We start from the raw sequence: 27,546 nt of genomic DNA, 5'->3' as shown, positions 1-27,546 counted from the left end.
TAATCAAGATTCATTTTTTTATGAGAAGTGTTAGAGCTGTAGACCTTGTTTTTTCCACATTGCTTTACTGAGAAACCAGCTTGGTGTTGTCCTCCCCTTATTGGAGCTTGGCTGTTTGGCATAACGCTGTGGATACAGACTTAGTAAGCTGTATTTTAAATTTTTACTGTTTATATGTCACTTTTACTAGTTTGTGCTCCGGGCCACAACTACTCTATGCAGATCCCTCTCCTTTATCGAATTGCCCATATCTGTCTCAGTAATGGGTGCAGTGAGGTCACAGGAGGAGGCAGTATCACTCCCCCCAGAGCACATAGTTGTTGTGAACTTTACAATGAAAGGTTTGAGGAGGGAGGATCAGGAAGAAGCAGGAAGCAGACATAGCAAAGTGCATAGGAGGATCTGTTCCCCCTGCAGCCATGATCAGAGCTGCTGTCCAGAGCTGCAATTACCTGGGGATCAGGATCAGCCCAGCGCTGCGGACATGCAGGGTCTCCCCGGCCAGAGCCTTACATGGGGCTGCAGCAGCCGGAGTAGCAGAAGAGAACAAGAAGATGAAGACATTTGATGATTTGCCTGGACCCTCCTTTTTCACCAATGTCTACTGGTTCTTCCTCAGAGGTTACCTGCTGTATGGACAAGAGTTACAGGTTGGTCCTGCTGTATCATCTTCCATCTGTTACTTTGTGCTGCTTGTCACATTGCTGCCCTTTGTTGTGAACCGAACCTTTGCCCTGGGCGAAGGAAAGCTACGTTCCTGCTCATTGTGCACATAATATGCCTGTATGAACGAGCCCTAATGCAACTTACATCAGAGAAAGTTGTTGCCTATTCGTAAATATGTCGCACAACTGTCACTGACAAGCCCCGCCCCTTCTTACTGGAGGTCCTTCACCTATTTCTTGTGCTATAAACGGAATGTCCTGCACAACATGCGAAGTTACGTGCAATCCATAGATACCTTTTATTTCTGTTCTGCGTTACTCCATTGTTCAGATAATTAGCCTTCAGGGTTAATGCCCATGGCCGGGTTTCTGCTGCGTTTCACGCGACGGAAATCCACGGTGTTGTGCCGCAGCTATAAGGTTCTATTGAACCTAATAGCTTAATGTTCACACTGTGGAATTCTACCACGGAAATCTGCAGCATGAAAGAAACTGCGGGATGCTCTAATTGGCCGTCATGCTATACTTCCGCTGTGAGCACAGCAGATGTATCTCGTGATTACCCATCCCTGCCCACCGCCGGACGCATCATCCCGCACTGTCGGCGCATCAAGCGCTGTACTGTGGAAACACACCGGCTTGGCAGGTGGGACACGCACGACGGATCTGGAGAGGTGAGTATGGGGTCTTTGTGGGGGGCGCCGTGATGGACTCTGCTGCGATATTCCGCCGGGTGGAGTCCGTCACAGCCGTGGGCATGAGGCCTTTAGAGGGGGTCCAGACTGGGTGGATTTGCTGTGGAATCTCTGTGTGGAACCTCTGCATGAAACGTTTGTGGCATTTACAGTAGCAGCAGAATGAATGACATTTTGAAAAACTTGTCCACAAGCTGTGGAAATAATCTGCACAAAACCTGTGCGGAAATTGACCTCAATTGAATTCAATTCCGCAGCATGTCACTTTTATCGCAGTTTCTGCTGCGGAATTCACCTCTTCGTAATAAGTGGATGAACTCCGCACAGCAACACACAATAAAACCTGCTTCAAATCTGCATCAAATGTTTCCATCCACTAACAGCAAGCAGCAATGTAAAAAATGATAAGATATTGAAACGGGCGTACATCTCTTTTTTTTTTTTCAAACTGCATTTGCTATGAGATAAATAACAACTTTTACATCACCTCAGCCAATCACATTCAGCTCTTTCAGCAGGCAGGGATTTTAAATCCCCACTTGCTGATAGATCAGCACCACAGTGCAGGGGATAGCAGGAGAAGACTCGGCTGTGCTCCCGGCAGCTGAAGGGAGGTGAGTATCTATTTTTTGGCTTTTTAAACCAGTTTTTCTTGATTTTCAGGGAAGGGCTTATATTCAAAGCCCTTTCCTGGAATCAATTGCCGGCAGCAGAATCCTCTACTGCAGCTGACATGTGTGACAGCTGCGGTAGAGAATTGAAGAATTCCTTTGCTGCATCTGCCACACATGTAACAGCAGGGAATTCTTTTAACTATCGGGGATTAAGGAAACATCTTCCGCATGCAGATGTGTTCTTCATCCCCGCGGGGGACACAGCAGCGGCCGACAGGTAAGTAAATTTTTTTTTTTCTTTTACACTACTTTTAATTGGCTTTTCTGCGAAGGGCTTATGAAGCCTTTCTCTGAAAAGCCATTCACGGCTGCCGGGGCTCAGTGGCGACTTCTGCCGCTGTCCCCGGCTCTGCACTACTGTTTTGAGCTATCAGCAGCCGGGGACTTAAATTCCCTGCCTGCTGGTAGCTCTGATTGTGATTAGCTGAAGTGCTTCAGCAAATCACAATCAGAGCTACCAGCAGTCGGGGATTTAAAATCCCCGGCTGCTGATAGCTCAGAATTACAGAGTCGGGGACAGCGGCAGGAGCCGCGGCTCAGCCCCGGCAAATGAGTATTCAATTTTTTTGTACACTATTTTAAAAGGCATTTCAGGGAAGGGCTTATGAAGCCCTTCCCTGAAAAGCCATTGATGGCTGCCGGGGCTCAGCGGCGACTTCTGCCGCTGTCCCCGGCTCTATAGTTCTCAGCCAGCAGCATGCGGGGATTTAAAATCCCCGCCTGCTGGTAGCTCTGATTGTGATTGGCTGAAGCACTTCAGCCTATCACAATCAGAACTACCAGCAGGCAGGGATTTTAAATCCCCGGCTGCTGATAGCTCAGAACTACGGAGCTGGAGACAGCGCCAGAAGTCGCGGCTGAGCCCCGGCAGCTGAAGGGAGGTGAGTATTGTTGTTTGTTTTTTTTTATACTTTTTTGAATGGCTTTTCAGAGAAGGGCTTATAAAGCTCTTCCCTGAAAAGCCATTGACGGGGATGCCAGCAGCAGGATTCTCTACCGCAGCTGTCATGTGTGAATTAAAGAATTCCTCTGCTGCATCTGCCACAAATGTGGTAGATGTAGCAGCAAGTAATGCTTTTAACTAGCCAGGGTGAAGGAAACATCCGCTACAGCGGCAGACTGGTACGTTTTTTTGTGTGTTTTTTTTTTGCACTTATATGTTTCTTTTTCAGGGAAGGGCTTATATGTAAAGCCCCTCCCTGAACAAGAATGCAGGGGGCCGGCAGAGCATTGTTTTCAATGGAGCCACTGGCAGCAGCCGCGGCTCTATTGACAACAAGCACGCGGCTGTGTTCACGCGTGTTTTTGCTCGTACCTAGGTGCGGACGTATGTACGCACCTAAGTAGGCACAAAAACACGCTCATGTGAACATACCCTAAGCCACATATTGGCTACGCTTATAATGTTTGGCTATGCTTATTATCAACCCTAGCTCTTTAATAAACATACTGTGGGCTTATTCTTATTATTCACGCCCGGCTGATATACGCTGTCTCTCTCTGCAGGGCGAGAAGATGGGCCAGGAGCTAGTGCACTGAGCTCCTGCCCACTCTCTGCCCTCTCTCCGCCCCTCGCCACTATTTGCAATGGGAGGGGGCAGGGGGCAACTAGCTAGAGGGAAGCTGGTTACAGCATGTGTTTATAACATTTGTCCTATGTCTCTTAGGGCTTATCATGATGTGCGTATGTGGATTGGGTTTTCACGCCCGGCGGATATACGCATCCATCTCTGCAGGAGGAGGAGATGGGCCGAGAGCAGTGCACTTAGTTCCGCCCCCACCCTCCCATTGCAAACAGTGGTGAGGGGCGGAGAGGGGACAGGAGCTCAGTGCATTGCACCCGGCCCGCCTGCTCCCACTGCAAAGAGGGACAGCGTATATCGGCGTGAAAATCCAGCCGACATACGCACGTCGGAATAAACCCTAAGAGACAGAGGACAAATGTTATAAACACCTGCTGTAACATGCTTCCCTGTAGCTAGTTGCCGCAACATGCTGCCTCTTAATCAGAAGTGATCACAAGTTCAAATCACCTCAGGGAACAAAAAAATTTTATGGAAAAAAAAAAAGATAAATTAAAAAATATTTTAATCTTAGTCCCATTCCCCCCCGCCCCCTCCAAACACACACAAAATGATTGAAACAATCAAAAAAAAAATAGTCATCGCTGTATATGAAAAATCCCAAATTATCTAAGGATTGCTTTATTTATCTCACATTATGAATGCTGTAAAAAAAAATACACCATGCCACAAATGCAATCTTTTTGTGTGGAACCAGAAATAGTAGCATTCAAAACTACAGTCGCACCACAAAAAATGAGCCCTCACACCCCCCACATTGACCATGCAAAATAAAAATGAATACTACAAAAGAAAAACCCTTATAAAATGGGACATTTGCATTTATTCCCATAACACCCCACTTTAAAATGCGTAAATGTTTTCCAATACATTTTTTGGTACATTAAATACAACTCATCCCAAAAAAAAACCAACCGTGTATATACTCTTGGAATGGGGGGAGTGGAAAAAAATAGCAAAAGCATGAAAAATGAACAGATGTTAAAAGGGGTAAACAGGCGTGCGTATCACATCTTACTCTATTGGGCATTGAACTAAGACCAGGGGTTTTGGTATGTGCGCCCCTGTTTCAATTCCCCACCATTTCTCAGATCTCTGCTTGCTGTCCGTGAATGGAAACATTCCTGTTTTAGTCCAGAGCCTGAAAAACCTAATACTTCACACAGCTGAGGGTTTGTTAAAATTATACCAGGTCTAGACAATCCTCTGTGGGCTAAACACATCAGCAGCACAAATCTCCCTCCTGCTTTGATTTGTTACATAGTGCAGGAAAAATTAATGTAAACAGAAAATTTTCCATTTGCTAAGAGCAAGCGGAGATCTTGAAAATGGTGAGGCACTGAAGCACAAAGTATATTTAAAAATTGAGCTTTATTGGCCAAAAATGTAAACCATAATTGAGTTTCTAAAATATACCAGGTATATAACCATTGTTTGCCCCCTGTTTAATGTTAAGTTCTGATTTTCAGATGGTCTTCCCCATTTTTCTGCTTTTTACAATTCACTTTCAGACAGGGGGCCTGTAGCAAGCCTAACATTCTACCAGTAGTTCACTGTCCTATACTTCCTTTCTCTCACTTCCCATGCTGTATTGCACACATACACTCTGTAACAGGTAGTGAAAACTTAGACTAGATAGTCTTAAACTGTCCCAGATTTATCACAGTAGCTTTGCTGAATGATAACTCTGCATTAGGAAAATACTGAATGTATGATTATTTAGATGTTTAGACCAATTGCATCGCTCCAGGAGGAAGAATGGACAACTATCTCTAACTGATCAGGGAAAGAGGGGCACCCCTGCCTAAAAGCGGAGTCATCGCCTCGATAAAGGTGGACCCACTGTCTTCTTCTAATGACCTGGCTATCCCTGATCAGGGAGCTGGAGAGATGCACTAAACACACATGGACACGATACTGTTCACACACACACAGTACACAGGACAGCACATGAAGCACATGTCTGGCACCCTGCACAGACCTAACATCCGTCACTGTTCACCCCAATATACAGTGTAACACATACTACATAGAACAGGACTGTACACACCTCATGTCTGGCCATTTGCACAGACATACAACACAAGTCACTGTTCACACCAACATACAACAGGTAGTGCATACAACATACAACACAAAACTCACCCAGAGCTCACATGCATACCAATGGTAACTATAGCCAGTCCAAGTGTCCTCACTGCAGGGGAATAGGGAGAGTCAGCCACCGTGCTGACATAGGAAGCAGTGTCAAGCATCACCCATCTGACACACACATAGAACATCAGACGTCTGAGGGCCACACCTGCCTTGGGATAGGGAGAAACCTGCGGGCCGCCTGCACCTGTGTGGTCACCGTACCACACACTACGTAATGCAAGCACCCTAGAACACAAGGAGAGGAGGGACAGCAGGTGTCCAGACCATCTTCAGGGGAGGAGAGAGACACTACAGACAAGCATGCAACCACCAGCTCTGAGTGGGATTAACAGTGATACATAAAGCACTAAAATGACCAGCAATCTCTCCCAAGAGTTTCCAGTTATATATCTGCTGCAGACCAGGGGGATCGGCTGGTCAAAAATACCACACCCAGCCAGCTGAATTAACCCCTACCTGTGAAGGTGTGCACAAGGAAGCCTGTAGAACCACAGGTCCCAGATGCACAACCTTAACATGAATTTTAGGGAGCGACTGCTTTCTGTTGCACAGCTCCTTGGTGATCAACTGTCTATTCTGTTTTGCAGTCTGTCTTTAAGAAGAAGTATGGCCCTATGTGGAGATCTTCATTTGCAGGGTACACAACTGTAAATATTGCTGACGTCGAGCTCTTGGAGACAGTGCTGCGCCAGGAGGGGAAGTATCCGATGAGAAGTGACATGAGACTTTGGATATTACACCGGCAGCTCAGAGACCTGGCTCTAGGCCCTTTTACTGAGTATGTTCAATGGTGCCACATTGTGATTTATCATTTGGAGTCAATGAAAGCTGCTTTCATGTGCTGCATTGCATTCTGGGAAATGTATTTTTTTTGTTCACTGTCTGATGTGAACATTACATCTCCAAGAATGCATACAATAGCGCATACTCTATAGACACATTGAAAAAGCTAGCAGGGGTTCGAAGTGGGATGTCACCTCTAAGGCCATGTTAACGTAATGGAATTTCCATCGGAAAAATGTAGGTGGAATTGGTGAAAAATTCTGAGGCTAACCTTGAAATTTCTTGCACGGATTCGCAGTTTGACATGCTGCAGAAATCCATTCATTGGGACTAATCGGCATGTGGCTAACTATCGTGGTTTCTACATCAAGAAGTGAGATCCTGCTTATTTTTCCAAATAAGGGAGATGGAACAGTAACTCTGCAGCGCCACCTATTGGATGGCAGCATTTCTTCAAAGCAATGTCAGACCCTTTAAACAATCATGCAGAAAAAGTGGAAGTGGCAGCATCCATGGTGTAATTTAAAAAATAATTTTGTTTCCATCCAAAAACATGCAACGTTTTGGCCGGATGCCACTTCCACTTTTTCTACATGAATGTCTGCTGGGATTGTGGTTCAGATCCCTATATTAGTGGCTTTGCAATCATCACACCCCTGCTGGATGCAGTTGGATAGGAGTGCTGCTGGTGATTCTTTTCTACTTGTAGACCCGTTATACAAGTCTTAAAACAATGATTGGGAATTCAAAACCAATCCAGAAATCCATACACAGACAGCGACCCGAGCATTTGGGTGCTCGCTTATCTCTAAAAATCATGATTCTGAGCTATGGAGGGAGTCTTTTTTTATCTGATAATATTTATGTAAGGGCAATTTTTTTGAGAAAAGATGAATATTAGAGATGAGCGAACCTACTCGGCCATGCCCCTTTTTCGCCTGAGCGCCGCGATTTTCGAGTACTTTCGTACTCGGGCGAAAAGATTCGGGGGGCGCCGTGGGTGAGTGGGGGGTTGCAGCGGGTAGTGGGGGGGAGAGGGAGAGAGAGAGGGCTCCCCCCTGTTCCCCACTGCTACTCCGCCACGCCTCCCCCCGCCCCCCAGCGCCCCCCGAATCTTTTCACACGGAAGTACTCGAAAATCGCGGTGCTCGATCGAGTAATTACTCGAAACGAGTATATTCGCTCATCTCTAATGAATATCCTTTACCCAGTCAAAATGGTAAAATGCAACTGTGGGTACAAAGGATAAGCCTTTAAAAAGGACCAGTTCTTAAGCATAAGAAAGGACAAATTCACAATCTGGGATTTATTGGACAGAGTAGAAGATTTATCATTAGGGACACGAGATATTAGGGGAATGTTGGTAGAATTTCTTACATCCACTCCAGTAGACCAATTGAGCTAGATGCCCATTCTGAGTTTTATCTGGACCATTGAAAGAAGATAGGGGGTAGCATACATACCCAGTTTAAGGTCTAGCTCACAGTAATTCTGGATGTTGATTATCAACAGCATAAGAGTTAACATTAATAGTGGTATCTTGAAAGAGATTTATTTTGGGCCACAACCTTGTATTCGATATTTTATTTGGGTCACGGACTAGCCTAAAAAAGTAGGTGCTGTAAGAGGAAGTGAGGTGTTAATAACATTTTGTGTGTCTAAACTATGTGGTAAAGTGGTAGCCGTTAGTGTATTCCCTTGTGCGGAAGAATAAAAAAAGAATCCTACAACATAGGATGAATGGGAATGCCCCCCCCCCCCCCCCCCCCAAGTGCGCACTCTGCACCAAGACCCGCATGGAAGCTTGTAATCTGCTACCATTGTTTTCAACGCACTTTAATGAACTATAGCACAGACTTTTTTACATATACACTATATGAAAAAAAGTATTTGGACACTGCATGATTTTTAGAAAAAGTGCTTTATTATTTTATTTAGTAATGAGTTTTTGCTTGTAGTACAGCGGTAACACATTGAGGCCTAGTTTCCACAAGCTCTCTGTAAGTCTGGGCAGGAATAGCTCGTAGAGATGAGCGAGCATGCTTGGATAAGTCAGTTACTCGAGCGAGCCTCGCTCTTCTCGAGTAACTGCATTCTTGTCTGAGCGTGCTCGGGGGGGCGGCGGGGGTAGCCGGGGGGAGACAGAGATCTCTCTCACTCTCTCCCCCACTACTTCCTGCTATTCCCCGCTGCCCCCCCTCGAGCACGCTCGGACAAGAATGCAGTTACTCGAAAAGAGCGAGGCTCGCTCGAGTAACTGACTCATCTCTAATAGCTCGCCATTCCTCGTACAAGGCTGTGAGAAGAGATTGTTGTGCAGATAGGCATGGGTGTCGGTGTCGTACCCGTCGCTCCAGTTCGTCCCACAAGTGCTCGATCGAATGAATGGTTATTACAAAATGAGTAGCTTTTTATTTTACCCATGCCCTTCCCAGCATACCGTTTGGCAAACTCAGAATTTGCATATTTGCTGATTTTCTGCAGTGTCCAAATATTTTTTTACATATATTGTAGACTAGAAATTAACAACATGGAACAAAGGAAGTGACATTAAACTTCTTGACGCGGGTTTCACAACAGGAGGCCACATGCAGATTAGCCCCATCAAACTAAAAATCTGTTGCAGAACTGTCATCTGAACATGGATTTACAGGTGAGAGAGTAGAAGAATTATCACTGCCACTTTGTTACTGGATTACAATACGCAAACTTTTTGATTCCCATGGCCATAAGCTGGCGCCAGAGCTGTCTGGTGGTTGTGCTTTCTCCACAAGACATGTGTGCTCACCTGAAGCCAGCATTTATATGTTTGGGGGAGATGGGCCAGACGAATCTTTGAAGGTGTATGGAGGGGCCTTTGGGGCTTGGGTTTGACCATCATACAGTTCATGTTCTAGTTCTCTTTCTGCAGGGAAGGTCACCGCTGGCATACGCTGCGCTCCACCCTGAATAAGAGGATGCTGAAGCCGGCAGAGGCGGTGCTGTACACTGGGGCGCTGAATGAGGTGGTAACGGATTTCCTACACACCCTGGACGATGTGAGGAAGGAATCCCCCTCGGGAGTTATGGTCAACGACATTGCAAATCTCTTTTATAGGTTTGCATTTGAAGGTGAGCTGGTTGTAGCTTTTGGTCCCTAATGAATTACTTATTAGGAAAGCTGCAGATCTTGTATTGGCATAGGGGTGCGTTCGCCATACTGGTCTGCATTTACCTTTCCTCTGGGGGGCATTTTTGTTTACCTTTTCCCATTAGTTCCTTAGGGATGTTGTAAGTGTACATGATTTATGTCATACTCTTTGCACATCGTCTATCTTTATTATGTATTTGTGACTCATTTTATTTATATCAACTAAGCCCTTTTAAAATGTACAATCGAAAGTTTTACAACTTTTCATTAAGACTGCCTTCACACTGGCGAGAAAATTGTGGGAGTAAGCAAAAAACACAGAATTATGAAACCAATGATTTTTAATGGTTTCCTTCACATCTGCAATGTTTTCACTCATGCAATGTTGCAAGAAAAAAAATTCACAGCATGTCCTTTCTTTCTGCGATGTGCAATCTTTTTTTTTTTTTTTAATCTGACATGTTTTCCTATGGAGCCTCCTTTTTATCGCATTACAAAGCACAAAGTTGCGATGCGTTTTTAACATTAGAAAGTACTATTAACTTTCTCGCTAAAAAACTACGGCAAAATCGTGCAAGAAAATCGAATATCGTGGAAAAAAAAAGTCAAGATTTTGCCGCGATTTTCTCGAATCCATATCGCGAACGCCAGTGTGAAGGAGCCCTAAGTGAGTGATTAAAGTCGGATGTGAATAGAGTTCGGTTGTAAAATAGGGCTGACACCTGGCCTCAGCAGTTAACCGCTTAGATGCTGTGGTCAGCACTGACTGAAGCATTTAAATGACTTGACAGAGAGAGAGGGCTTCCTCGTTCCCCTATGACAAGATTGTGGTGTGCCCTTCAGTTCGCCATAATGGTGTTCCATTCAGTTTCCGTTCAGCTGTCAACAATTTTCCAAGAGGAAATTATACACAATGCTACACTTCTTTGTCCTGGAATTTAATGGAAATCAGTAACAGAGGCTCAGAATGCTCATGTGACCATAGCCATAGCCTAATAATAGCCTGACTAATAGAATCATAGAATGGTAGAGTTGGAAGGGACCTCCAGGGTCATCGGGTCCAACCCCCTGCTCAATGCAGGATTCACTAAATCCTCCCAGACAGATATATGTCCAGCCTCTGTTTGAACACTTCCATTGAAGGAGAACTCACCACCTCCCGTGTCAACCTGTTCCACTCATTTATCACCCTCACTGTCAGAAAGTTTTTTTCTAATATCTAATTTGTGTCTCCTCACTTTCTGTTTCATCCCATTGCTTTTTGTCTGTCCTTGTGCAGATGAGAAAAGGGCTGATCCCTCTGCAGTGTGACAGCCCTTCAGATATTTGTAGACAGCTATTAAGTCTCCTCTCAGCCTTCTTTTTTGCAAGCTAAGCTTTCCCAGATCCTTTAACCGTTCCTCATAGGACATGATTTGCAAACCGCTCACCATCTTGGTAACTCTTCTCTGAACTTGCTCCAATTTGTCTGTCTTTTTTTAAATTGGAATGCCCAGAACTGGACACAGTATTCCAGATGAGGTCTGACTAAGGAAGAGTTAAGGGGAATAATGACCTCACGTGATCTAGACTCTATGCTTCTCTTAATACATCGCAGAATTGTGTTTGCCTTTTTGGCTGCTGCATTTGTGTCATTGGCAAATTTGATCAGTTTCAGATCAATTCCCTCCTCCAGATCATTTATAAAAATGTTGACCAACACTGGGCCTCGGACAGAGCCTTGTGGTACCCCACTTGATACATTATTCCACTTGGATGTGCAGCCATTTATGACCACTCTTTGAGTACGATCACTCAGCCAATTGTGAATCCACCTAACAGTTGCCTTGTCAACCCCATATTTGGTCATTTTTTCAATAAGGATGGTATGAGATAGTTTGTCAAATGCTTTACTAAAGTCAAGATATACTATATCCACTGCATTTCCCTGATCAACCCAGTTGGTGATTCTGTCATAGAAGGAAATTAGATTTGTCTGGCATGACTTGTTTATTACAAACCTATGCTGGCTCTGGTTAATTACTCCATTTTTATCCAAGTACTTGCATACATGCTGTTTAATAATTTGTTCAAAGATCTTTCCCAGTATAGAAGCCAGGCTCACAGGCCTGTAGTTTCCTGGATCCACCTTCTTCCCTTTTTTAAAGATAGGGACAACATTTGCCCTTTTCCAATCTTCTGGGACTTCTCCTGTTCTCCAGGAATTTTCAAAGATTATGGTGAGTGATTCAGCAATTACCTCTGCTGCTTCCTTTAGTATCCTAGGATGTAATTCATCTGGATAATGAAACTTGAATTCATTTAGGTTAGCTGTGTGTTCCCTCAACATCTCTCTGCTTATAGGCAGCCTGCATTCTTTTATTTCCCCAATAGCACAGGGAAGATCAGTTGATGTTACATCTATTTTCTGAGAGAAAACAGATACAAAATAGGAATTTAAAAGTTCGACCTTCTCAACATCATTCTTAACAAATTCACTATTTTCATCTTTTAAGCCAATAGCATCTTTGACTTTTCTTTTACTTTTGATCCCATTGCTTTTGGCCCCTGTTACAAGCCTCAATTCATTATTAGTTTTAGCTTTTCTGACACTTGCCCTATAGTTTCTGAAGGCTGCAGTACATTCTTTTTTAGATATTTCCCCTCTTTCCATTTGATAAACATTATTTTTATTCCTTTTTAACATGTTTGCATGTTCTATGTTCATCTATCCTCGTCTCTTTAAATGCTTCCCATTCTTCCTTATTTGAGGAATTGTTAACGATTGTGCTTTGAGAATCTCATTTCGCAATATTTTTTAACCTTCTTGGACATTTCTGTCCTTAATAACATCCAGCCATTGGATTCTTCCTACCCTCTTTCTGAGTCCATTAAAATCGGTCTTTCTGAAATACAACCTTGAGGTCTGAGTTTTCTCAGCTCTTCCTCCCCTTTTTATCCAAAATTCAAGGATATCATGATCACTGCCTCCTAAGGTCCCAGCCAACCTTATTTCCTCAACCATTCCCTCCCTGTTGGCAAGAATTAGGTCCAAGATAGCAGATCCCTTTGTTTTCTCTTCTACCTTTTGGAAGATAAAGTTGTCAACAAGAGCGGTTAAGAATTTGTTGGACCCATTACTTTTACCTGAGAGAGATTCCCAACAAATGTCTGGATAGTTAAAATCTTCCACGATCACTATGTTATGCTTTTTTGAGAGCTTAGCCATCTGATGTAGAAAGAGTTCATTAATATCTCCTACTTGTCTAGGCGGCCTATAGTAAATGCCTACAATAGTGTCCCTTCCCTTGTTCTCTGCTTGTATTCTTACCTAAACACTTCCTGTCCTGTTTCCTTGTGCAAATGAGAATAGGGCTGATCCCTCTGCACTGTGACAGTCGTTCAGATATTTGTAGACAGCTATTAAGTCTCCAACTTCTTTTTTGCTAGCTGAACATTTCCAGATCCTTTAACCTATCCTCATACGACATGGTTTGCAGACTGCTCACCATCTTGGTAACTTTTTTCTGAATTTGCTCCAGTTTCTCAATGTCTTTTATAAATTGGGTTGCCCAAAAGTGGACACAGTATTCCAGATGAGGTCTGACTAAGGAAGAGTAGAGGGGGGGATAATTACTTCTCATAATCTAGACTCTATGCTCCTCTAAATAAAGTCGAGAATTGTGTTTGCCTTTTTTGCTGCTGCATCACATTGTTGACTCATATTCAGTCTGTGATCTATTTGTATGCCTAAGTCGTCTTCACATGTGCTGTTTCTTAGCAGTATTTCTTCCATTGTATATATGCTTTTTTTCATTTTTCTTGCTCAGATGTAGAGTTTTGCATTCTTTTTAAATATTATGGTACATTGTACAAATAAACCATTGCAAGTTATGCAAAAAGTAAAAAAGTTTTAGTAAAGTTTTTTCATTAAAATCTATAAAATAAAAATATCAAAAATTAAACCAAAAAATGTCTCCCAAAATACCCATTAAAAATGCAATTAAAAAGTGCGCAATTGTTTCAACACACAAATAAAAGTCCAGTTTAATAATATGGAAAATGTTCCGGTGATATGGGGATGACATCGATAGGCTTTGTATGTTTTATACCTGTTTTATTCTGTCATCTTAGGAATTTCATACATTCTGTTTGAGACCCGTGTCGGCTGTTTGGAGAAGAGCATTCCTCCCGAAACCAGTAAATTCATTGCTTCTATAGGGGCCATGCTGAAATACTCCCTTTTTGTCACTTTTTTACCTGAGTGGAGCAGAAATATTTTCCCCTACTATAAGTTGTACATAGAAAACTGGGACAACATCTTTGAATTTGGTGAGTTGAAGTATGGAAAATGTTCAGCATAACATCACAAAGGTGGGTAAGGGTCTCTGCAGACAGTAGACTGTCATGTGTATGTGTAAATACTATTAATTATTATGAAATTATAGTACTAGTGTTTCTGGTGGTGTAATGCGCCACACAGCTCTGCTACATGCACATTACACAAACAGCACTGCTACATACATTGTTCATCCCATAAAACAGGGATCAGAAGCAGCACAGCACTGGAGATGCAGGACTCCTGATGACGTCACTGTCATGCCCCGCCTATGAATACATGACAGTGACATCATCAAAGGTCCTGCATCCTTGTGCAAATTAGGGGCGGACTACAAACCCCCTGCAGCCTCAGTTGCTATGGAATACTAACGAACACCTAGCCGGACAGCAGCCATTTGTGTACAGGACTTGTGATGATGTGACCTTCATGTGATCAGGGGCAGAGCACGTAAGTCACTCACAAACCCACTCACTCACACACAGATGGACAGGTTGTCGTTAGTATTTTGCCTAGTAATTGCTAGGAAATTATAGTATCAGTGTTTCTGGTGACGCAATGTGCCACACAGCTCTGCTACATGCACATCACACACACAGCTCTGCTACAATGTTTTTACATATAAGCTGCATGTGATTTGTGAACTTCAGCAACTTGCTGAGGAGACATGTACAGCTTTGGCATGTCTACTGCACGAGATTTACAAACCTTAGCTGCTCGCTGAGGTGAAATTGTGGCTTGTCGCTGTGTCATGTGAGCTGCATTAGCTTCACGGCGCCGTTGAACCCTCGGTTTGTTTCAGCACTGGACAACAGTTCATGATTAGATGAAGGCTGGACTGGTGTTGGCAGCATTAGCACTGGAGATGACATGATATCATGTTCAGGAGATGTAAAGATAGCGGAAGGACTAGGCGTCAATGTTGTTGGTCAATATGCACTGGCAGCTATGTATGTATAAATTTGTGAGCTGTCATTTATTGGAGTCTCCGCACTGGTATGCATCAATCTCACAACCAGCTACAAACTTCCAGGTTGAGTACTGCTGTATCCGCAGGGGTTTGTGAGGGATGTAGTCTGTCCATAATTCCTCATTCACTGCACAAGGATAAAGGACCTTTGCTGACTCACCATCATGTGACCAGGGGGCTCAGCTAATACCGGTAACTGGTAACGGATTACATGATGGTGACATCATCAAAGGTGCTGTCAGGCTCTGCATGTAACTCACACAGCACACGGACTCACGGACAAGTGATTGTTAGCTTTTTGATATACACATTTGTATGTGTATTAGGGTTGGGCAATTTTGCCAAAAATTAATTTAATATATATTTTTTTTAATTCATGGGCGATTCTCGATTTTAATCTTGATTTCTCTTTTCTTTTGCTAAATGAACTGAAAAAATATGCATGGGTAGGCTTGTTTTTTTATGGGATGAATTGTACTTTTTAGTGGCTTCAGTATACATATATATATTGTTTAACTTTATAATTTTTTTTTTTGAAGTATGATGGAAAAGAAAACAAATTCTGACGATGTTTTTTTGCAGTGTTCACTGTGCAGTGTGAATGACGTTACTTTATTCTGCAGATCACTATGATTATGGAAATAACAACTGTAAAAACATAAGTTTTTTTTTCGTGTGTTACTATTTTTCTAAAACAAAGAGTTTTTTTTCTTTTAAAGTGTTTATTCGCATCACTACGTTGCAGGACACAATTTTTATTTTTCCAATGCAGCTATGTGAGGTCTTTTGTGTTTTTTATTTTATTTTACTTTTTTTACAGGATGAGTTGCAGTTTCCATTGGTATTATTTTTGGATACTTGTGACTTTTTAATCACTTTTTGGGGGAGGGGAATGAATAAAAAAAAAATTCTGGCATTGTGTGTTTTTGCTTTTTTTTAACGCTATTCTTTGTGCAGGATAAAACTGTAAAATTTTTATATGCGATTACAAATTTATATTTTTCTATAAAAATGTGTTTTGTAGAGAAAAAATTGTTTTCTTTTGGTTTTTTTTTCCCATTATTTTATTAAGCTTTATCTATATTATACCAAGGCTCACCAGCTCCCTCTATTACATAATGTGCTGTGAAAGGTTCGTCTAGAGTTGTATAAATGTGACTGCAACTTGATTTCTAAGGGTGCATTTACACTGGAGAGCGCGATATCGGTCTGCGAAGTTCTGATAAATATTGCGTTTGTATAATTTCGATGTTCACTGCTAGTACAATGCAATCCTATTTTTATGCCCCTCTTCCCTTGATCCATTGGAAACAATGGGTGAGATTTCTGCAGAAAAATAGAGCCTACTGCAAGAGAAGAATAGAATCATTGAAAACACTTGGGTCTATTTCAGTGAAAGTTTTGTGTGTCTCGTAATGCACAAAATTCGTTTGTTTAAATGCATCTTTACACTAACATTAGCACTCTGTAATGTAAGAACTCAACTAATACTAGAGTGGCCCAGCACATTTACTAATCACTGCTGGGTGGGGTGGCCGCTATATCAACGGTTCTCTTGAAGTACAAACGCACCCTCGTCCCCGCAAGCAAAGTGGGCTGAAAGATGAGGAGATATTGAGATCAGACAGTAGACACATGTAGGGCGACGACAGTGAGACCTGACACAGAGGCATGGCGGTGGTTGAGTCAGGCAGTCTACTTTACATGGCAAGGGGGCAGACAGGAAATGGAGGCATGGGCTCCATGGTTGGCTACAGCTGACTCCCGCTGTAGTCAGAATTGGCCTAATTTAGTGCGGCTGCTGCTGGGAGCGGAGCCAATAGCCTATAGGGATGCACCCAGTGTTCTATGTCATATATGGCTGTGCCAGCCATTTTACAGAAATCAGATCGAAGTTTGCAATTCTGTTTAAAAACAGAATCAAGAAGCACCTAAAGGACAAATTAATTGGATTAATCAGCCAGCCCTAATGTGTATTATTCATTCCTATTCTTAGCTACAAAGTATCTTATTTGTCACTCCAACATTGGATGATATGACCTGGTGTGGACATTGTCCAAACATTCAAAACTACATTTTCTTATTACCGTTAACTTTCCTAGGAAACAAGTTGATTGTCCAGAAGATGGAGAAGATACAAGAGAGACTGGATTGTGGCGAGGAGGTCCAAGGAGAGTACCTTACCTATCTGCTGTCCAGCGGCAAACTATCCATTAAGGAGGTGAATGGCAGTGTAGCCGAGCTGCTATTGGCCGGAGTGGACACGGTGAGGAATTAAATATCAATGGCATTGTCTTCCTAGGCAACCAGAGAACCAATGCTGGTGCCTTAGGTGTCAATACAGTTGTACTGATTGTAATATAGGGATTGGAGGGGAAATGACTGTGCCATACAATACATTGTTCAAATATCATATAAAAGAACAGGACATGCAGTACCAGTGCCCGCATTATTGGAAAACTATCAGTGCCTACATATACAACGTGGTCCCTCTATCTGGTTCTTTTAGCAGTTTATATCGTTGGTATCTGTGAAAAGGTGAACCAAAGTGAAGGCTGGGAAATCTCCCGATCTCATGACTTGAAGCAGGCTGAATTAGCTGGTAAAATATCTGGTGGGAAGCCAGCTAGGGTCGGTCTGGGCGTGCGTCTCTAACCAAATGGGTATCATCGTACGTTCAACAGCATAGTTGCCAGCGGGGACATTAATCCTTCATGTCCGGGCTCGGGCCTTGATAACTTTTATTAAACGAATTGTAACAATTATAAACAAGCCGGTCGGCCGTAAAGTCCTCGCAAAAGCTGCAATCATTCAATCTGTGCAGCAGAATATTTAGCAACGATAAACTGCAGAAATAACCAGACCGTAGTCATCTGCAGTCTATAACAAACAGTCTGTTTCTGGTATGAATTCTCTACTATCTTTGGAGTCCAGCGCAGTCACAGGTGATGATAGAGTTCCGTGTACAGGAGAGCTGCTGACTTGCCTCCTGCTTACTCAGAAGCCCACCAAACACTGTGCTCCTCCCGGAAGCCAATCAGAGAGATCCTCAGAATAAGAATAGTGGCCACACCCTGTAGTCCCACTGTAGAGGCCCAGAGTGGGCATTACATAATGTTTAATGTGGTAATGTTTTTTTATTTGAGTATATGTCTTTAAATGTTTATAATGTTACAGATTGGAGATGTGACTGTTACTTAAAATCTGCCTGACAACCACCCTGTTCCACCATTGGTTGTCAGCTGCCCTGTTTCCATTGAGCAGTCTGCTGTATGGCAATAGCATTGGACTTGGCTCGCAGACAGTTGGGTGACAGAGGAGGCCCGTGATGGAGTGAGTTGAGGGAAAGTCCTGCACGGGCTGACAGGATTCCTGTCAGTATAAAACAGACAGTTGGAGTTAGTGAAGAGTTAGAAGCTGCCTGAGGAGAGAATCAAGTAAAAGCAGGAGGAAGAAAGAGGAGGTTACAGTGCGGTGAGAAGGAGAGGTGCAGTAAGTGCGAGAAGGATGTAGGAAAGATGTAAGAAGAATTGTATTAATAGAAGAAAGATATATTAAGACTAACAGGATTTTAGCTATATAACATAAGATACCAACAGAAAGTGCTGCACAGGGCACCATCTAAGGGTAGACCCGCTATAGGGATGTGACGATATCCTGCATTTCTCATCTCAGACCTCAAACACCTTATCCTGGGCCCTGTACCACCTTGCAAGAGACCCGGAGACTCAGCAATCTCTCTATCAAGAGGTGATCTCCGTTGTCCCAGGAGAAGGTATTCCCACTGCTGAGGATATCTCCAAGATGCCGCTGCTGAAGGCCATCATCAAAGAAATACTGCGGTTGGTTCTATTAGTTTTTGTATAATCTTTAGTTCTGTGATAGAGGTGAAACCCCTATTTCAGGTCCTATAGAATGGCACCCACTATAGAATATTCTATTCAGTGATGAGATCACATGGCATCTGTATAGGGAGAGGCACATAAGGGCTGAGCTGCAGCCGCAATGTTTACACATAGCCAGCAGGGGGCAGCAAGGGCAATAATAAAGGGGCAAAGTTTTTCATGTAAAACCATTATAAAGTTCTGCTTATCAGTACTGACAGATCTCTCACTAGTTGTGTTTAGGGAAAAGCCTGTTAATCATAGGCATTTTCCCTATACTCAGTTTGCTAACGGGGATGAGAATACCAACGCTGTGTATTGGAAGCTCATAGGTATATAGCCACTGGGCCTTTGACTGTCCAAAGTGGGTGTGGGTAGATCAAAGGGAGGTCTGTTTGGGTCACACTGGCCAGGAAGTAGTTAATGTTGGGAGTGAGGGGTTGTACTTTGAGAGACCCAGAAGACTTAGCACTGAGGGGCTGGGTTACAGGAGTGGTTTGCCAATTTAAGGAGTGTGCTAGGAATGGACGTGCCCTTTCCAGCTCTAGCAATCACTGCCCTACCTAATCTTTCCTTTCTACGTAATATTCCACACTTTGTACACATGACATCTCTGCTGTGTCACAGTTGGTGGGTTGCATCATAAATTTGGGGGCTGGACTCACTTGCCCTGACATGGTGCCGCAATTCGGGTCCATTGCTTTCAATGAGTATAATTCTGGTTTCAAAGACCTTTCAAATAAAATGGTTGAATAAAGTTTTATTGAAGTTTCATAGAGCTGTGGCCGACCCCTGGTCAACCAACATTGTTAAATTACATTCATGTCCTATTTTTTTGCTCTATGGTGTGAACCCCAGGGTGTTAAAAATGGTTATCATTGAGCAGTCTTGCAACCACTAAGGCTTTATGTCCAACTGTTAATCTGCTTTTTTAAAAAGACTTTGTTGTGGCCCCTGTGGACATGGTATGTATGGTCTTGATCCCAGTCCAGTGGCCACTTTAAGGTTTAAATAACTGATCACCTTGCTGAATGGGGCACGTAAGTCTGTTGGATTAATGATAAAGCACGTCTTGCCCCAGATGGTGGTGCCTGCAGATGGTACAAATGACTGAATGTGGCAGGTGAGCATAGTTGCCACAGTAGTGGAGAAAGCCACTATCTGGAGGCTGGTTGCAAGTACGAGAGGGCTGTGGAAGAGATTGTGTGCAGCCAAAAATACTGAGCTTCGAAAAAGCCCTGGAAGCTCCTGATCATGGAGCAAAGGGAGTTCCAGTCAGTGATCTGTTGTACTGCTGACGGGCTAAAAGCCTTGCCACCATAGAGACTGTGAATGCATAGCTCTGAGTGCTGTCGAGTGTGACTCTAGAGCCCTCCAGGCCAGCTGTGTATTCAAAGAGACTGTAACTTCATCCCATGAGCGCTGAAAAGCTGTTATCAAGTTCTAAAAACTGTGTATCAGTTCTGTTGCCAAGTAAAGTTTGCTATTGTTTACTGCAGCACAAGTTCTGTCTCATAACCTACTTGCTTCAGGGGTCCCATACTTAAAGGAGATGTCTCGAGGAAGCAGTGATTTTTTTTTTTTGCCCAGTCCCCCTAATTAAGCACACATTACTAAGCCCCCCTGTAAATGACTTTCCTAGCTGGTTTGTACTTACCGTTCCAGCGTTTCAGCAACTTATAAAAGTTTCCCCAAGATGGCCGCCGGCTCTTTCCCCGTCGCTCGCTGCAGCCCGACGTGCGCGCTCCCGAGACGCTGCCAGCTGTGTCTCCATGGCAACCGGACGCCCCGCAGCCGCCGACCAGACGCCCCGCAGCCGCCGACCAGTCACCCACCGCCAGGCAGCAGGTAACCGGCGCTAGCCCCCGGCTCCCCAGCGCTAGACCCTCAGCCCAGGTGAAGGCCCCGGAGCCCAGCGCTAGGTTCCGGAGCCCAGCGCTAGGTTCCGGAGCCCAGGTGAAGGCCCCGGAGCCCAGCGCTAGGTTCCGGAGCCCAGGTGAAGGCCCCGGAGCCCAGCGCTGGGCTCCGGGGCCTTCACCTGTCAGTGAACATCACCCCCGACCCATCACTTACCCCCCTGGCCCAGCGCTAGTTCCCCCGGCCTAGCGACAGCCCCCCCCCCGGCCTAGCGACAGCCCCCCCATCGCAGCGACAGCCCCCCCTGGCCTAGCGACAGCCCCCCCCCCCCATCGCAGCGACAGCGACGACAGCCCCCCCCCATCGCAGCGACGACAGCCCCCCCCCCCCCCCCGGCGCAGCGGCAGCCCCCCCCCCCCCGGCCCATCACTTACCTGGACGGCAGGACAGCTGGACGGCAGGACAGCTGGGCGGCTTCTCCGGACAGCTGGGCGGCTCTGCACCTTCCTCTAACAGAGGAAGGTACAGAATGGCCGCTCCAGCGCGCTCCCGAGCAGTGACAGCTCATCTGCGCATGCGCAGAAGAGCTGTAGCGGGGAGCACACTGAAGCGGCTCGTGCTGAAAGGAGAAGACCGGACTGCGCAAGTGCGTCTAAAAAAGCAAGCTGCCGGCGAATTTAGACGGAACCATGGAGACGAGGACGCTAGCAACGGAGCAGGTAAGTGGAATAACTTCTGTATGGCTCATATTTAATGCACGATGTATATTACAAAGTGCATTAATATGGCCATACGGAAGTGTATACCCCCACTTGGTTTCGCGAGACCACCCCTTTAACCCCTTAGTAACCACCAAGACGCATTTTCACTGACCTCACTAATGGGCTTTAAACCTGCACATATGTCTTTGTAAGGTAGTAGCTTAACTGACAACTAACAGCCAGGCTCCTGTTCTAACTGCCAGGAATGTGGAATCCTCAGATCCTGGCAGTTTAACCCCTTACATGTCACAATCAGCAGCAAGTACAGAATGTAAGCAGATGACAGGAAGAAGGGGCTTTTTCTGTCACCCATTGTCAAAGTGCAGTGTCATCACAAAGTTACAATGGGTTCCCATGCCAGACGTAAGCCTGTTTGCCATGTAACTCAGTGTATTAGACCCTGCCTCTGGCAGAAAATAATAGCTGCGATCATAGGATTAGTGGAATGCACTACATAAGTAGTGCAGTGTACTATTCTAGTGATTGAACAATCGCATCATCAAATCCCCTTCAGAGAAAAAAAAATGCTGTCAAAAAAAGTTCAATAAAGTGTACTTGGAAGGAGAAAAAGTTTTTTTTGTGGGGAAAAATGCCATTTTAAATGGATAAAATAACTAAAAACATTTTAAAAGAGCAGCTCATAATAGCTATTATCGCATTTGTAACAACCCACACAGTGAAAGTATTTTATTTCTCACTTGAACAGTATGAAAATGATTTTAAAAAGTAATGCCAAATTTACTATTTTCTTTTGTTTGCCTTCCAAATAACCTAATAAAGAGCAATCCAAAAATCACATGCACCTCAATATTTGACCATTAAAAGCTACAACAATTTTTGCAAGAAACAAGCCCTCACAGAGCTCCATTGCCAGGAAAATAAAAATGTTATGGATCTTAGAATGCGGCAATATAGATTCAATAGTTTTACTTTAAAATCATGTTTTTTATGCCAAATTAGTAAATTTAGAAGTCTATATAAACTCGGTATCACAGTAATCGTGCTGCTCCAGATAAGAAAGTTATCACTTTATTTATACTGAATGATGAATGCCATAAAAAACAAACCCCCCAAAACAATAGCAGAATTTTTAGACACTTTTTCCATCCCTCCTGCACCCCAAAAAATGTAATTAAAATCACAACACATTACTCCAGAGTAGTGCCATTAAAAAATACAACTCATCTTGAAAAAAGGCAAGCCCCCATACGGCTATGTCAACATGTTATGGGTCTTGCAATGCTTGATGCAAAACGTTTGGTCCTTAAGGCATGAAATAGGCTGGTCACTAAGGGGTTAACTAAAGCTCAATATTGTCATGAGACCTATAATACGAGCTACTGTTAGAGTGGCATGGTCTTAGTGAAAGGTTCCCCTTAAGTCTTTTTATCCTCATGTAATTTTCATTTCCAAAATTCTCTAGGAATTGATTTCCTAATTTATCTTAATGGCGTTTGGCACTCCAAATGCCCTGCATACACAGAGATTGTAGAAATGTTGTATTCATCTCCTGCTCTAAGATAAGTGTTGCCTCTCTTATTCAGGTTGTATCCTGTTGTGCCGACTAACTCCAGAATAGCTACTGAGAAGGAGATCATCATTGGAGAGTATTGTTTCCCAAAAGACGTAAGTTCATAATGGGAAGGATCATGCTCATCTTCCAAGGCAGCAGAAATGCTCCTGGTGCCATGCTGATGTCCTCTAATCATTTGCAATTCCCTTGCTCTTGGCTGATCATCAGTAAAACTGGTCCATTTATAGACAACTGTGGATATGATCAAATACACAGAGCAAAGATCAGACATGTATAATGTAGAACCCTTTGCTAGTGCTAATTCCTGTCATTACACTCCATCATCTTGGGATGGGAGCAACTGGAGTTGATAGCCACCTTTTTAATAGTCAGTGGTAGAACTCTTCACTCTGGTGAAAACGGTATAGAGCCAGCCCAAGCTGGGCCATGTATAAGCTTCATTGGCTGTCTCTGTAGTATATACAGGACCACATAGGCAGCAAGCAATATAGACTTGAAAGAGGCGAGGGATTGAGATTTGTCATTTTATTTCATCCTTTTCATCTCTCATTTTGGTGCACTGATAAATGATATTCCATCAGAATCCTCATTCGCCACTTCTTCTCTCTCTTTCCATCATAGACACTGATTGCCTTGCAACATTATGCCATATCTCGGGATGAGAACAATTTTCCACAACCTAACAAGTTTCTCCCTCAACGCTGGTTACGAGAGCAAAAAATAAAGAATAACCCGTTCAGCTCCATCCCATTTGGGTACGGCATTAGGGCCTGTGTCGGGCGTCGGATCGCTGAACTGGAGATGCATTTGGCCTTGTCTCGGGTAAGTTTACATTTTCTAATTGACTCCTTATATATCTGCCACATCTTAAAATTTTAGTCCATATGGTGAAAACAAGCAAGAATATTGAAATGAGGAATTTAGAAAAGAAAGTCTTTTAAAGCCTCAGTACATAAATTGCATTAAGCCACACCGCTTTTTGTCACAAAATCTAGTGGCTGGAGTTAGTAAATATGGTGTTCATGCGGACACTATTTTTTTTAATGCAATCACACCACTTGAAATTGGATTTGTTTTTCTCTGTATCTATAGTTACACTTTTATGTGATCTAATTCTCAGATTATTAAGAAATATGAGCTTCGACCAGATCCTCAAGGTGGAGACATTAAAGCTATGGCAAGAATTGTTCTAACTCCAAGTAAACCTATAAATCTCCAGTTCCTGGAAAGATGATCTCCGGGTCACATGCAGAATAAAGACCCTGAAGTCACATATGGGTGACATTAATGTTTGGGGTTACTATAGGATCTTCCCTGGCCTAAGCAACTGACAACAGGAGAAGGATTGCAATTTCATATACTATAAAAAATAAAATTCTGTATTTTAACAATTTTATTTAAAAAAAGAGAATTTTCGAAAAAAAAAATGAAAATTAAATAATTTGCCATATTTTAACTACTACAGAACTTTATTCAAAAGGGTATTCCTGAAACTGACCAAATCTGCTCACTATTGATGCCAGGAATAGAGGAAGCGCAGAGAGTTAGGATCGACATTTGAAGTTTGCGAATGTCACTGTCAGGGCTCGAACCTGTGATCTCCTGCACTCCAGTTGACAGCTCTCTTTTGCTAAACCATCCAACCCTTGAATAGCTCCTCTGCTAACACCTAGCGATTATCCTGTGGCTCCTGGTCTGTTCCCCTGTCCTGACCCAGCCTCTGTTCCTGATTAGGCTTACTATAAAAAGTCAGGCCCTGCCAGTCCCTCAATGCATGATTATTGTGCTCCACAGCCTTAGTCAAGCTTCACTCGTTATCGACCTCTGGCTTTCCCCTGACAACAATACCCGCCTTCCTCTTTGTACTGCGACTTGAGATTTTCTGTTATCAACCACTGGCTTTCCTCCTGATACTGCTACCCACCTCCTCCTTTGTACTGCACCCTGAGACCACCTGTTGCCACCTCCTGGCTCTCCCCTGACTACCTTCTGGACCTGCATGACTACTACACCGCAACTCCAACCTAGTGCCGGAAATGCTACAGTCACATTCAAGCAAATTAACAGAGTGTGATTTTTTTTTTTGTGACCACTTCTTCACATAATGTAATGTATGTACACAGCGACTCCACTAGGAGAATAGTTAGTGCAGCTTTGCAGTATAATATAGGATGTGACTCAGGATCAGTACAGGATGTACAATATGTATGTAATTAAAGAGTATACTGTGCCTGTGTAATACTATAGTGAAATATAACCAATCAGTTTGTTTTTAGATGACGAAAGAATGTTTTTGTGTAGATTGTATAAGAGAGTATGTTTCCTTTTGTTGTTGGTTCAGTCTTTTGGAAACCGTTCCAACCGAAAACATATGTACCGGTACAATAAAGTGTCTGGTTTCTAAAGAAACAGCCTGGGTATCATTGGACCCTACAACATTCCTGGGGGTTCGTCCGGGATTTGGAGAGTCTGAAGAGGGTGATTTCATCTTCTGCTAACTTGTAGGTTTCAAGCCTGATTGACTGTGAGAGAAGATCCACTTGGGCGCCAAGAAGCTTTTTTTTCACAGTGGGAGACACTTTCTCAGAGATTCAGACAGTAACCAAGATTTATAGGAACCAGAGGCACAGGAATAATAGAAATAATCAGGACAGCGCCTCTAAGAATGGTGTTAATATCTCAGTAGATAAATAAGATGAACGGCACAACCTGGAAGGGTTAGTTGCTACACCCTGGGTCCAGGTGTGCAACACAATGCAAATAGTATGGGAGACACTCTGTCCAGAAGACATCCAAGGGGGAAGAGCAGATGCAAAAAGGACTTTGAGATGACAGAGGTCTTTGACAAGTGTAAAGAACAAATAAGTAAGGAAACATCTCCTGCGCTCAGTGGTCTAACCCACAAAATATAAACCAATAATGTGTGTGTGTGTGTGTGTGTGTGTGGGGGGGGGGGGGGGGGGGGGTTAGGATAAATCAAAAAGACACCCCCTTGAAGTCCAAGGTAATGTGAAGTGATGGCATCAACGATTCGCAGTGAATAAATCTATTCCACAAGAATCACAGGAAAAGTCAATTTTAAATGGTAGATATTGAAAATTCTATTGAGAATTTTCAAACAGAAAGTAAAGAACATACAAACAAAGAAAAACAAAAATATAAATGAAAATGGGGAGGGGATACAGTGCAATACGTTTCAGAGCTTGCTGCTCCTTTTTCAAGTACATGTGAAGCGAATGGGAATAGCTGTTACATATATAGAGGAATAGGTGTTGCCATTTGCTCAGTTAGTTGCCATGGTCATTTTGTTATATATTATTCAGCTGGTGGCTGGGGGGCATTTCCTGCCCACGGGATTTCATACCAGGCGTCCGTTCCATGGTTCGGGATGATGCCAGAATCCCGAAGCAAGTTACAATGCTGCGTCGATCCTCATGAGTAAAAACGAGGATGTACCACATGAGATACGGAAGTGATGCCTATGCACTCCACCTGTAATGGCGGTACATTCCACAAACTGCAAGTGTATCATTCTCAAAGTGATATTAAGAACAGAATTGTGCAATGAATACAAAAAGATTGAAACATAAACAAATTGCTCCAAAAGGGGGAAGAAAAGGAAAAATGGAGACATAGAATTGGATAAAGAGATATTTTTGAATATAATGAAAATACATTAATTTAACTCCTTAGCGCTACAGGACGTACAGTTGGGGTGTGTATGGAGGGAAATCACGGGGAGATCCTGCTCCATACATCGTGGGTGCCTGCTGTTTTTTACAGCCAATAGCTGCCGGCAACAGTTCCAATAAGCCATGCCGCTCATCAGAGTTGTTAACCCTTTAAATGCTGCCGTCAATTCTGACAGCGGAATTAAAATTAAATTACCAATGTTCGGGGGTCACACATGGCCACCCGCAATGAGGTGTAATCTGTGGAAGTTCACCTGGTGTTCCCTATCCTTTATGTTACGTTCGTGTGGGCAAGTAAGCACGGGGCCCACACCAACATGACCCAAGAAAGGATAGGGAACAACAGGTGAGCTACCACAGATTAACACCTCTCCTTATCTGAACTAGGGTTAGTGACACAGACCTACCTGAGCGGGGACATCGCCCCAATAAAGGGCGGCCCAACGGTCTTCGGATCTGGGCCCTTGCTGCTCCTAGGAACCCAAGCACACTGGATAGGACACATACCCATGCCACCACTGACTGGGACAACTGGACAGAATAGGAAGACACACAGAGACAGAAATTACACCATACTGCCACCAAAATGCAAACACTAATAGCAGATGTTAACACTATAAATGGCAGGTATTAGTTGACATTTTGATCAAAATATGGAAGCTAGCAGGTCACTTCACTGACTATACCGCTAGTTCCTACACTAACCAGGAGTCCAGCAACACAACCAAACAAACAGAAAACAAATCTTCCTTGCAAGCCACCACACATAGAACCTGCTCACACCACAGACAGAGAGAGAATGAGCACAGAGAACGGTGACCACACCCACACCTGGGAAGACAG

At 43.5% G+C, this 27,546-nt stretch overlaps 2 protein-coding genes across 2 annotated transcripts in view; both read left to right on the top strand.

Annotated features, from left to right (window-relative positions):
• TYW5 (tRNA-yW synthesizing protein 5) overlaps nt 1-27,546 on the top strand; it is a 964,030-nt gene that overhangs the window by 803,651 nt on the left and 132,833 nt on the right. The window lies entirely within an intron of this gene.
• LOC136576292 (sterol 26-hydroxylase, mitochondrial-like) lies at nt 332-25,420 on the top strand. Its single transcript, XM_066575470.1, has 9 exons — nt 332-650; nt 6,362-6,552; nt 9,469-9,668; nt 13,801-13,998; nt 17,078-17,241; nt 18,651-18,817; nt 23,022-23,103; nt 23,633-23,833; nt 24,132-25,420. The coding sequence occupies exons 1-9, from the start codon at nt 420-422 to the stop codon at nt 24,243-24,245; spliced, it is 1,548 nt and encodes a 515-aa protein (XP_066431567.1). The 5' UTR covers nt 332-419; the 3' UTR covers nt 24,246-25,420.

The sequence above is a fragment of the Eleutherodactylus coqui genome, chromosome 8 (genome assembly GCF_035609145.1).
Source record: "Eleutherodactylus coqui strain aEleCoq1 chromosome 8, aEleCoq1.hap1, whole genome shotgun sequence".
Taxonomy (NCBI): domain Eukaryota; kingdom Metazoa; phylum Chordata; class Amphibia; order Anura; family Eleutherodactylidae; genus Eleutherodactylus; species Eleutherodactylus coqui.
The sequence above is the reverse complement of the archived record's forward strand: the minus strand, read 5'-3'. Positions and strand labels throughout refer to the sequence as shown.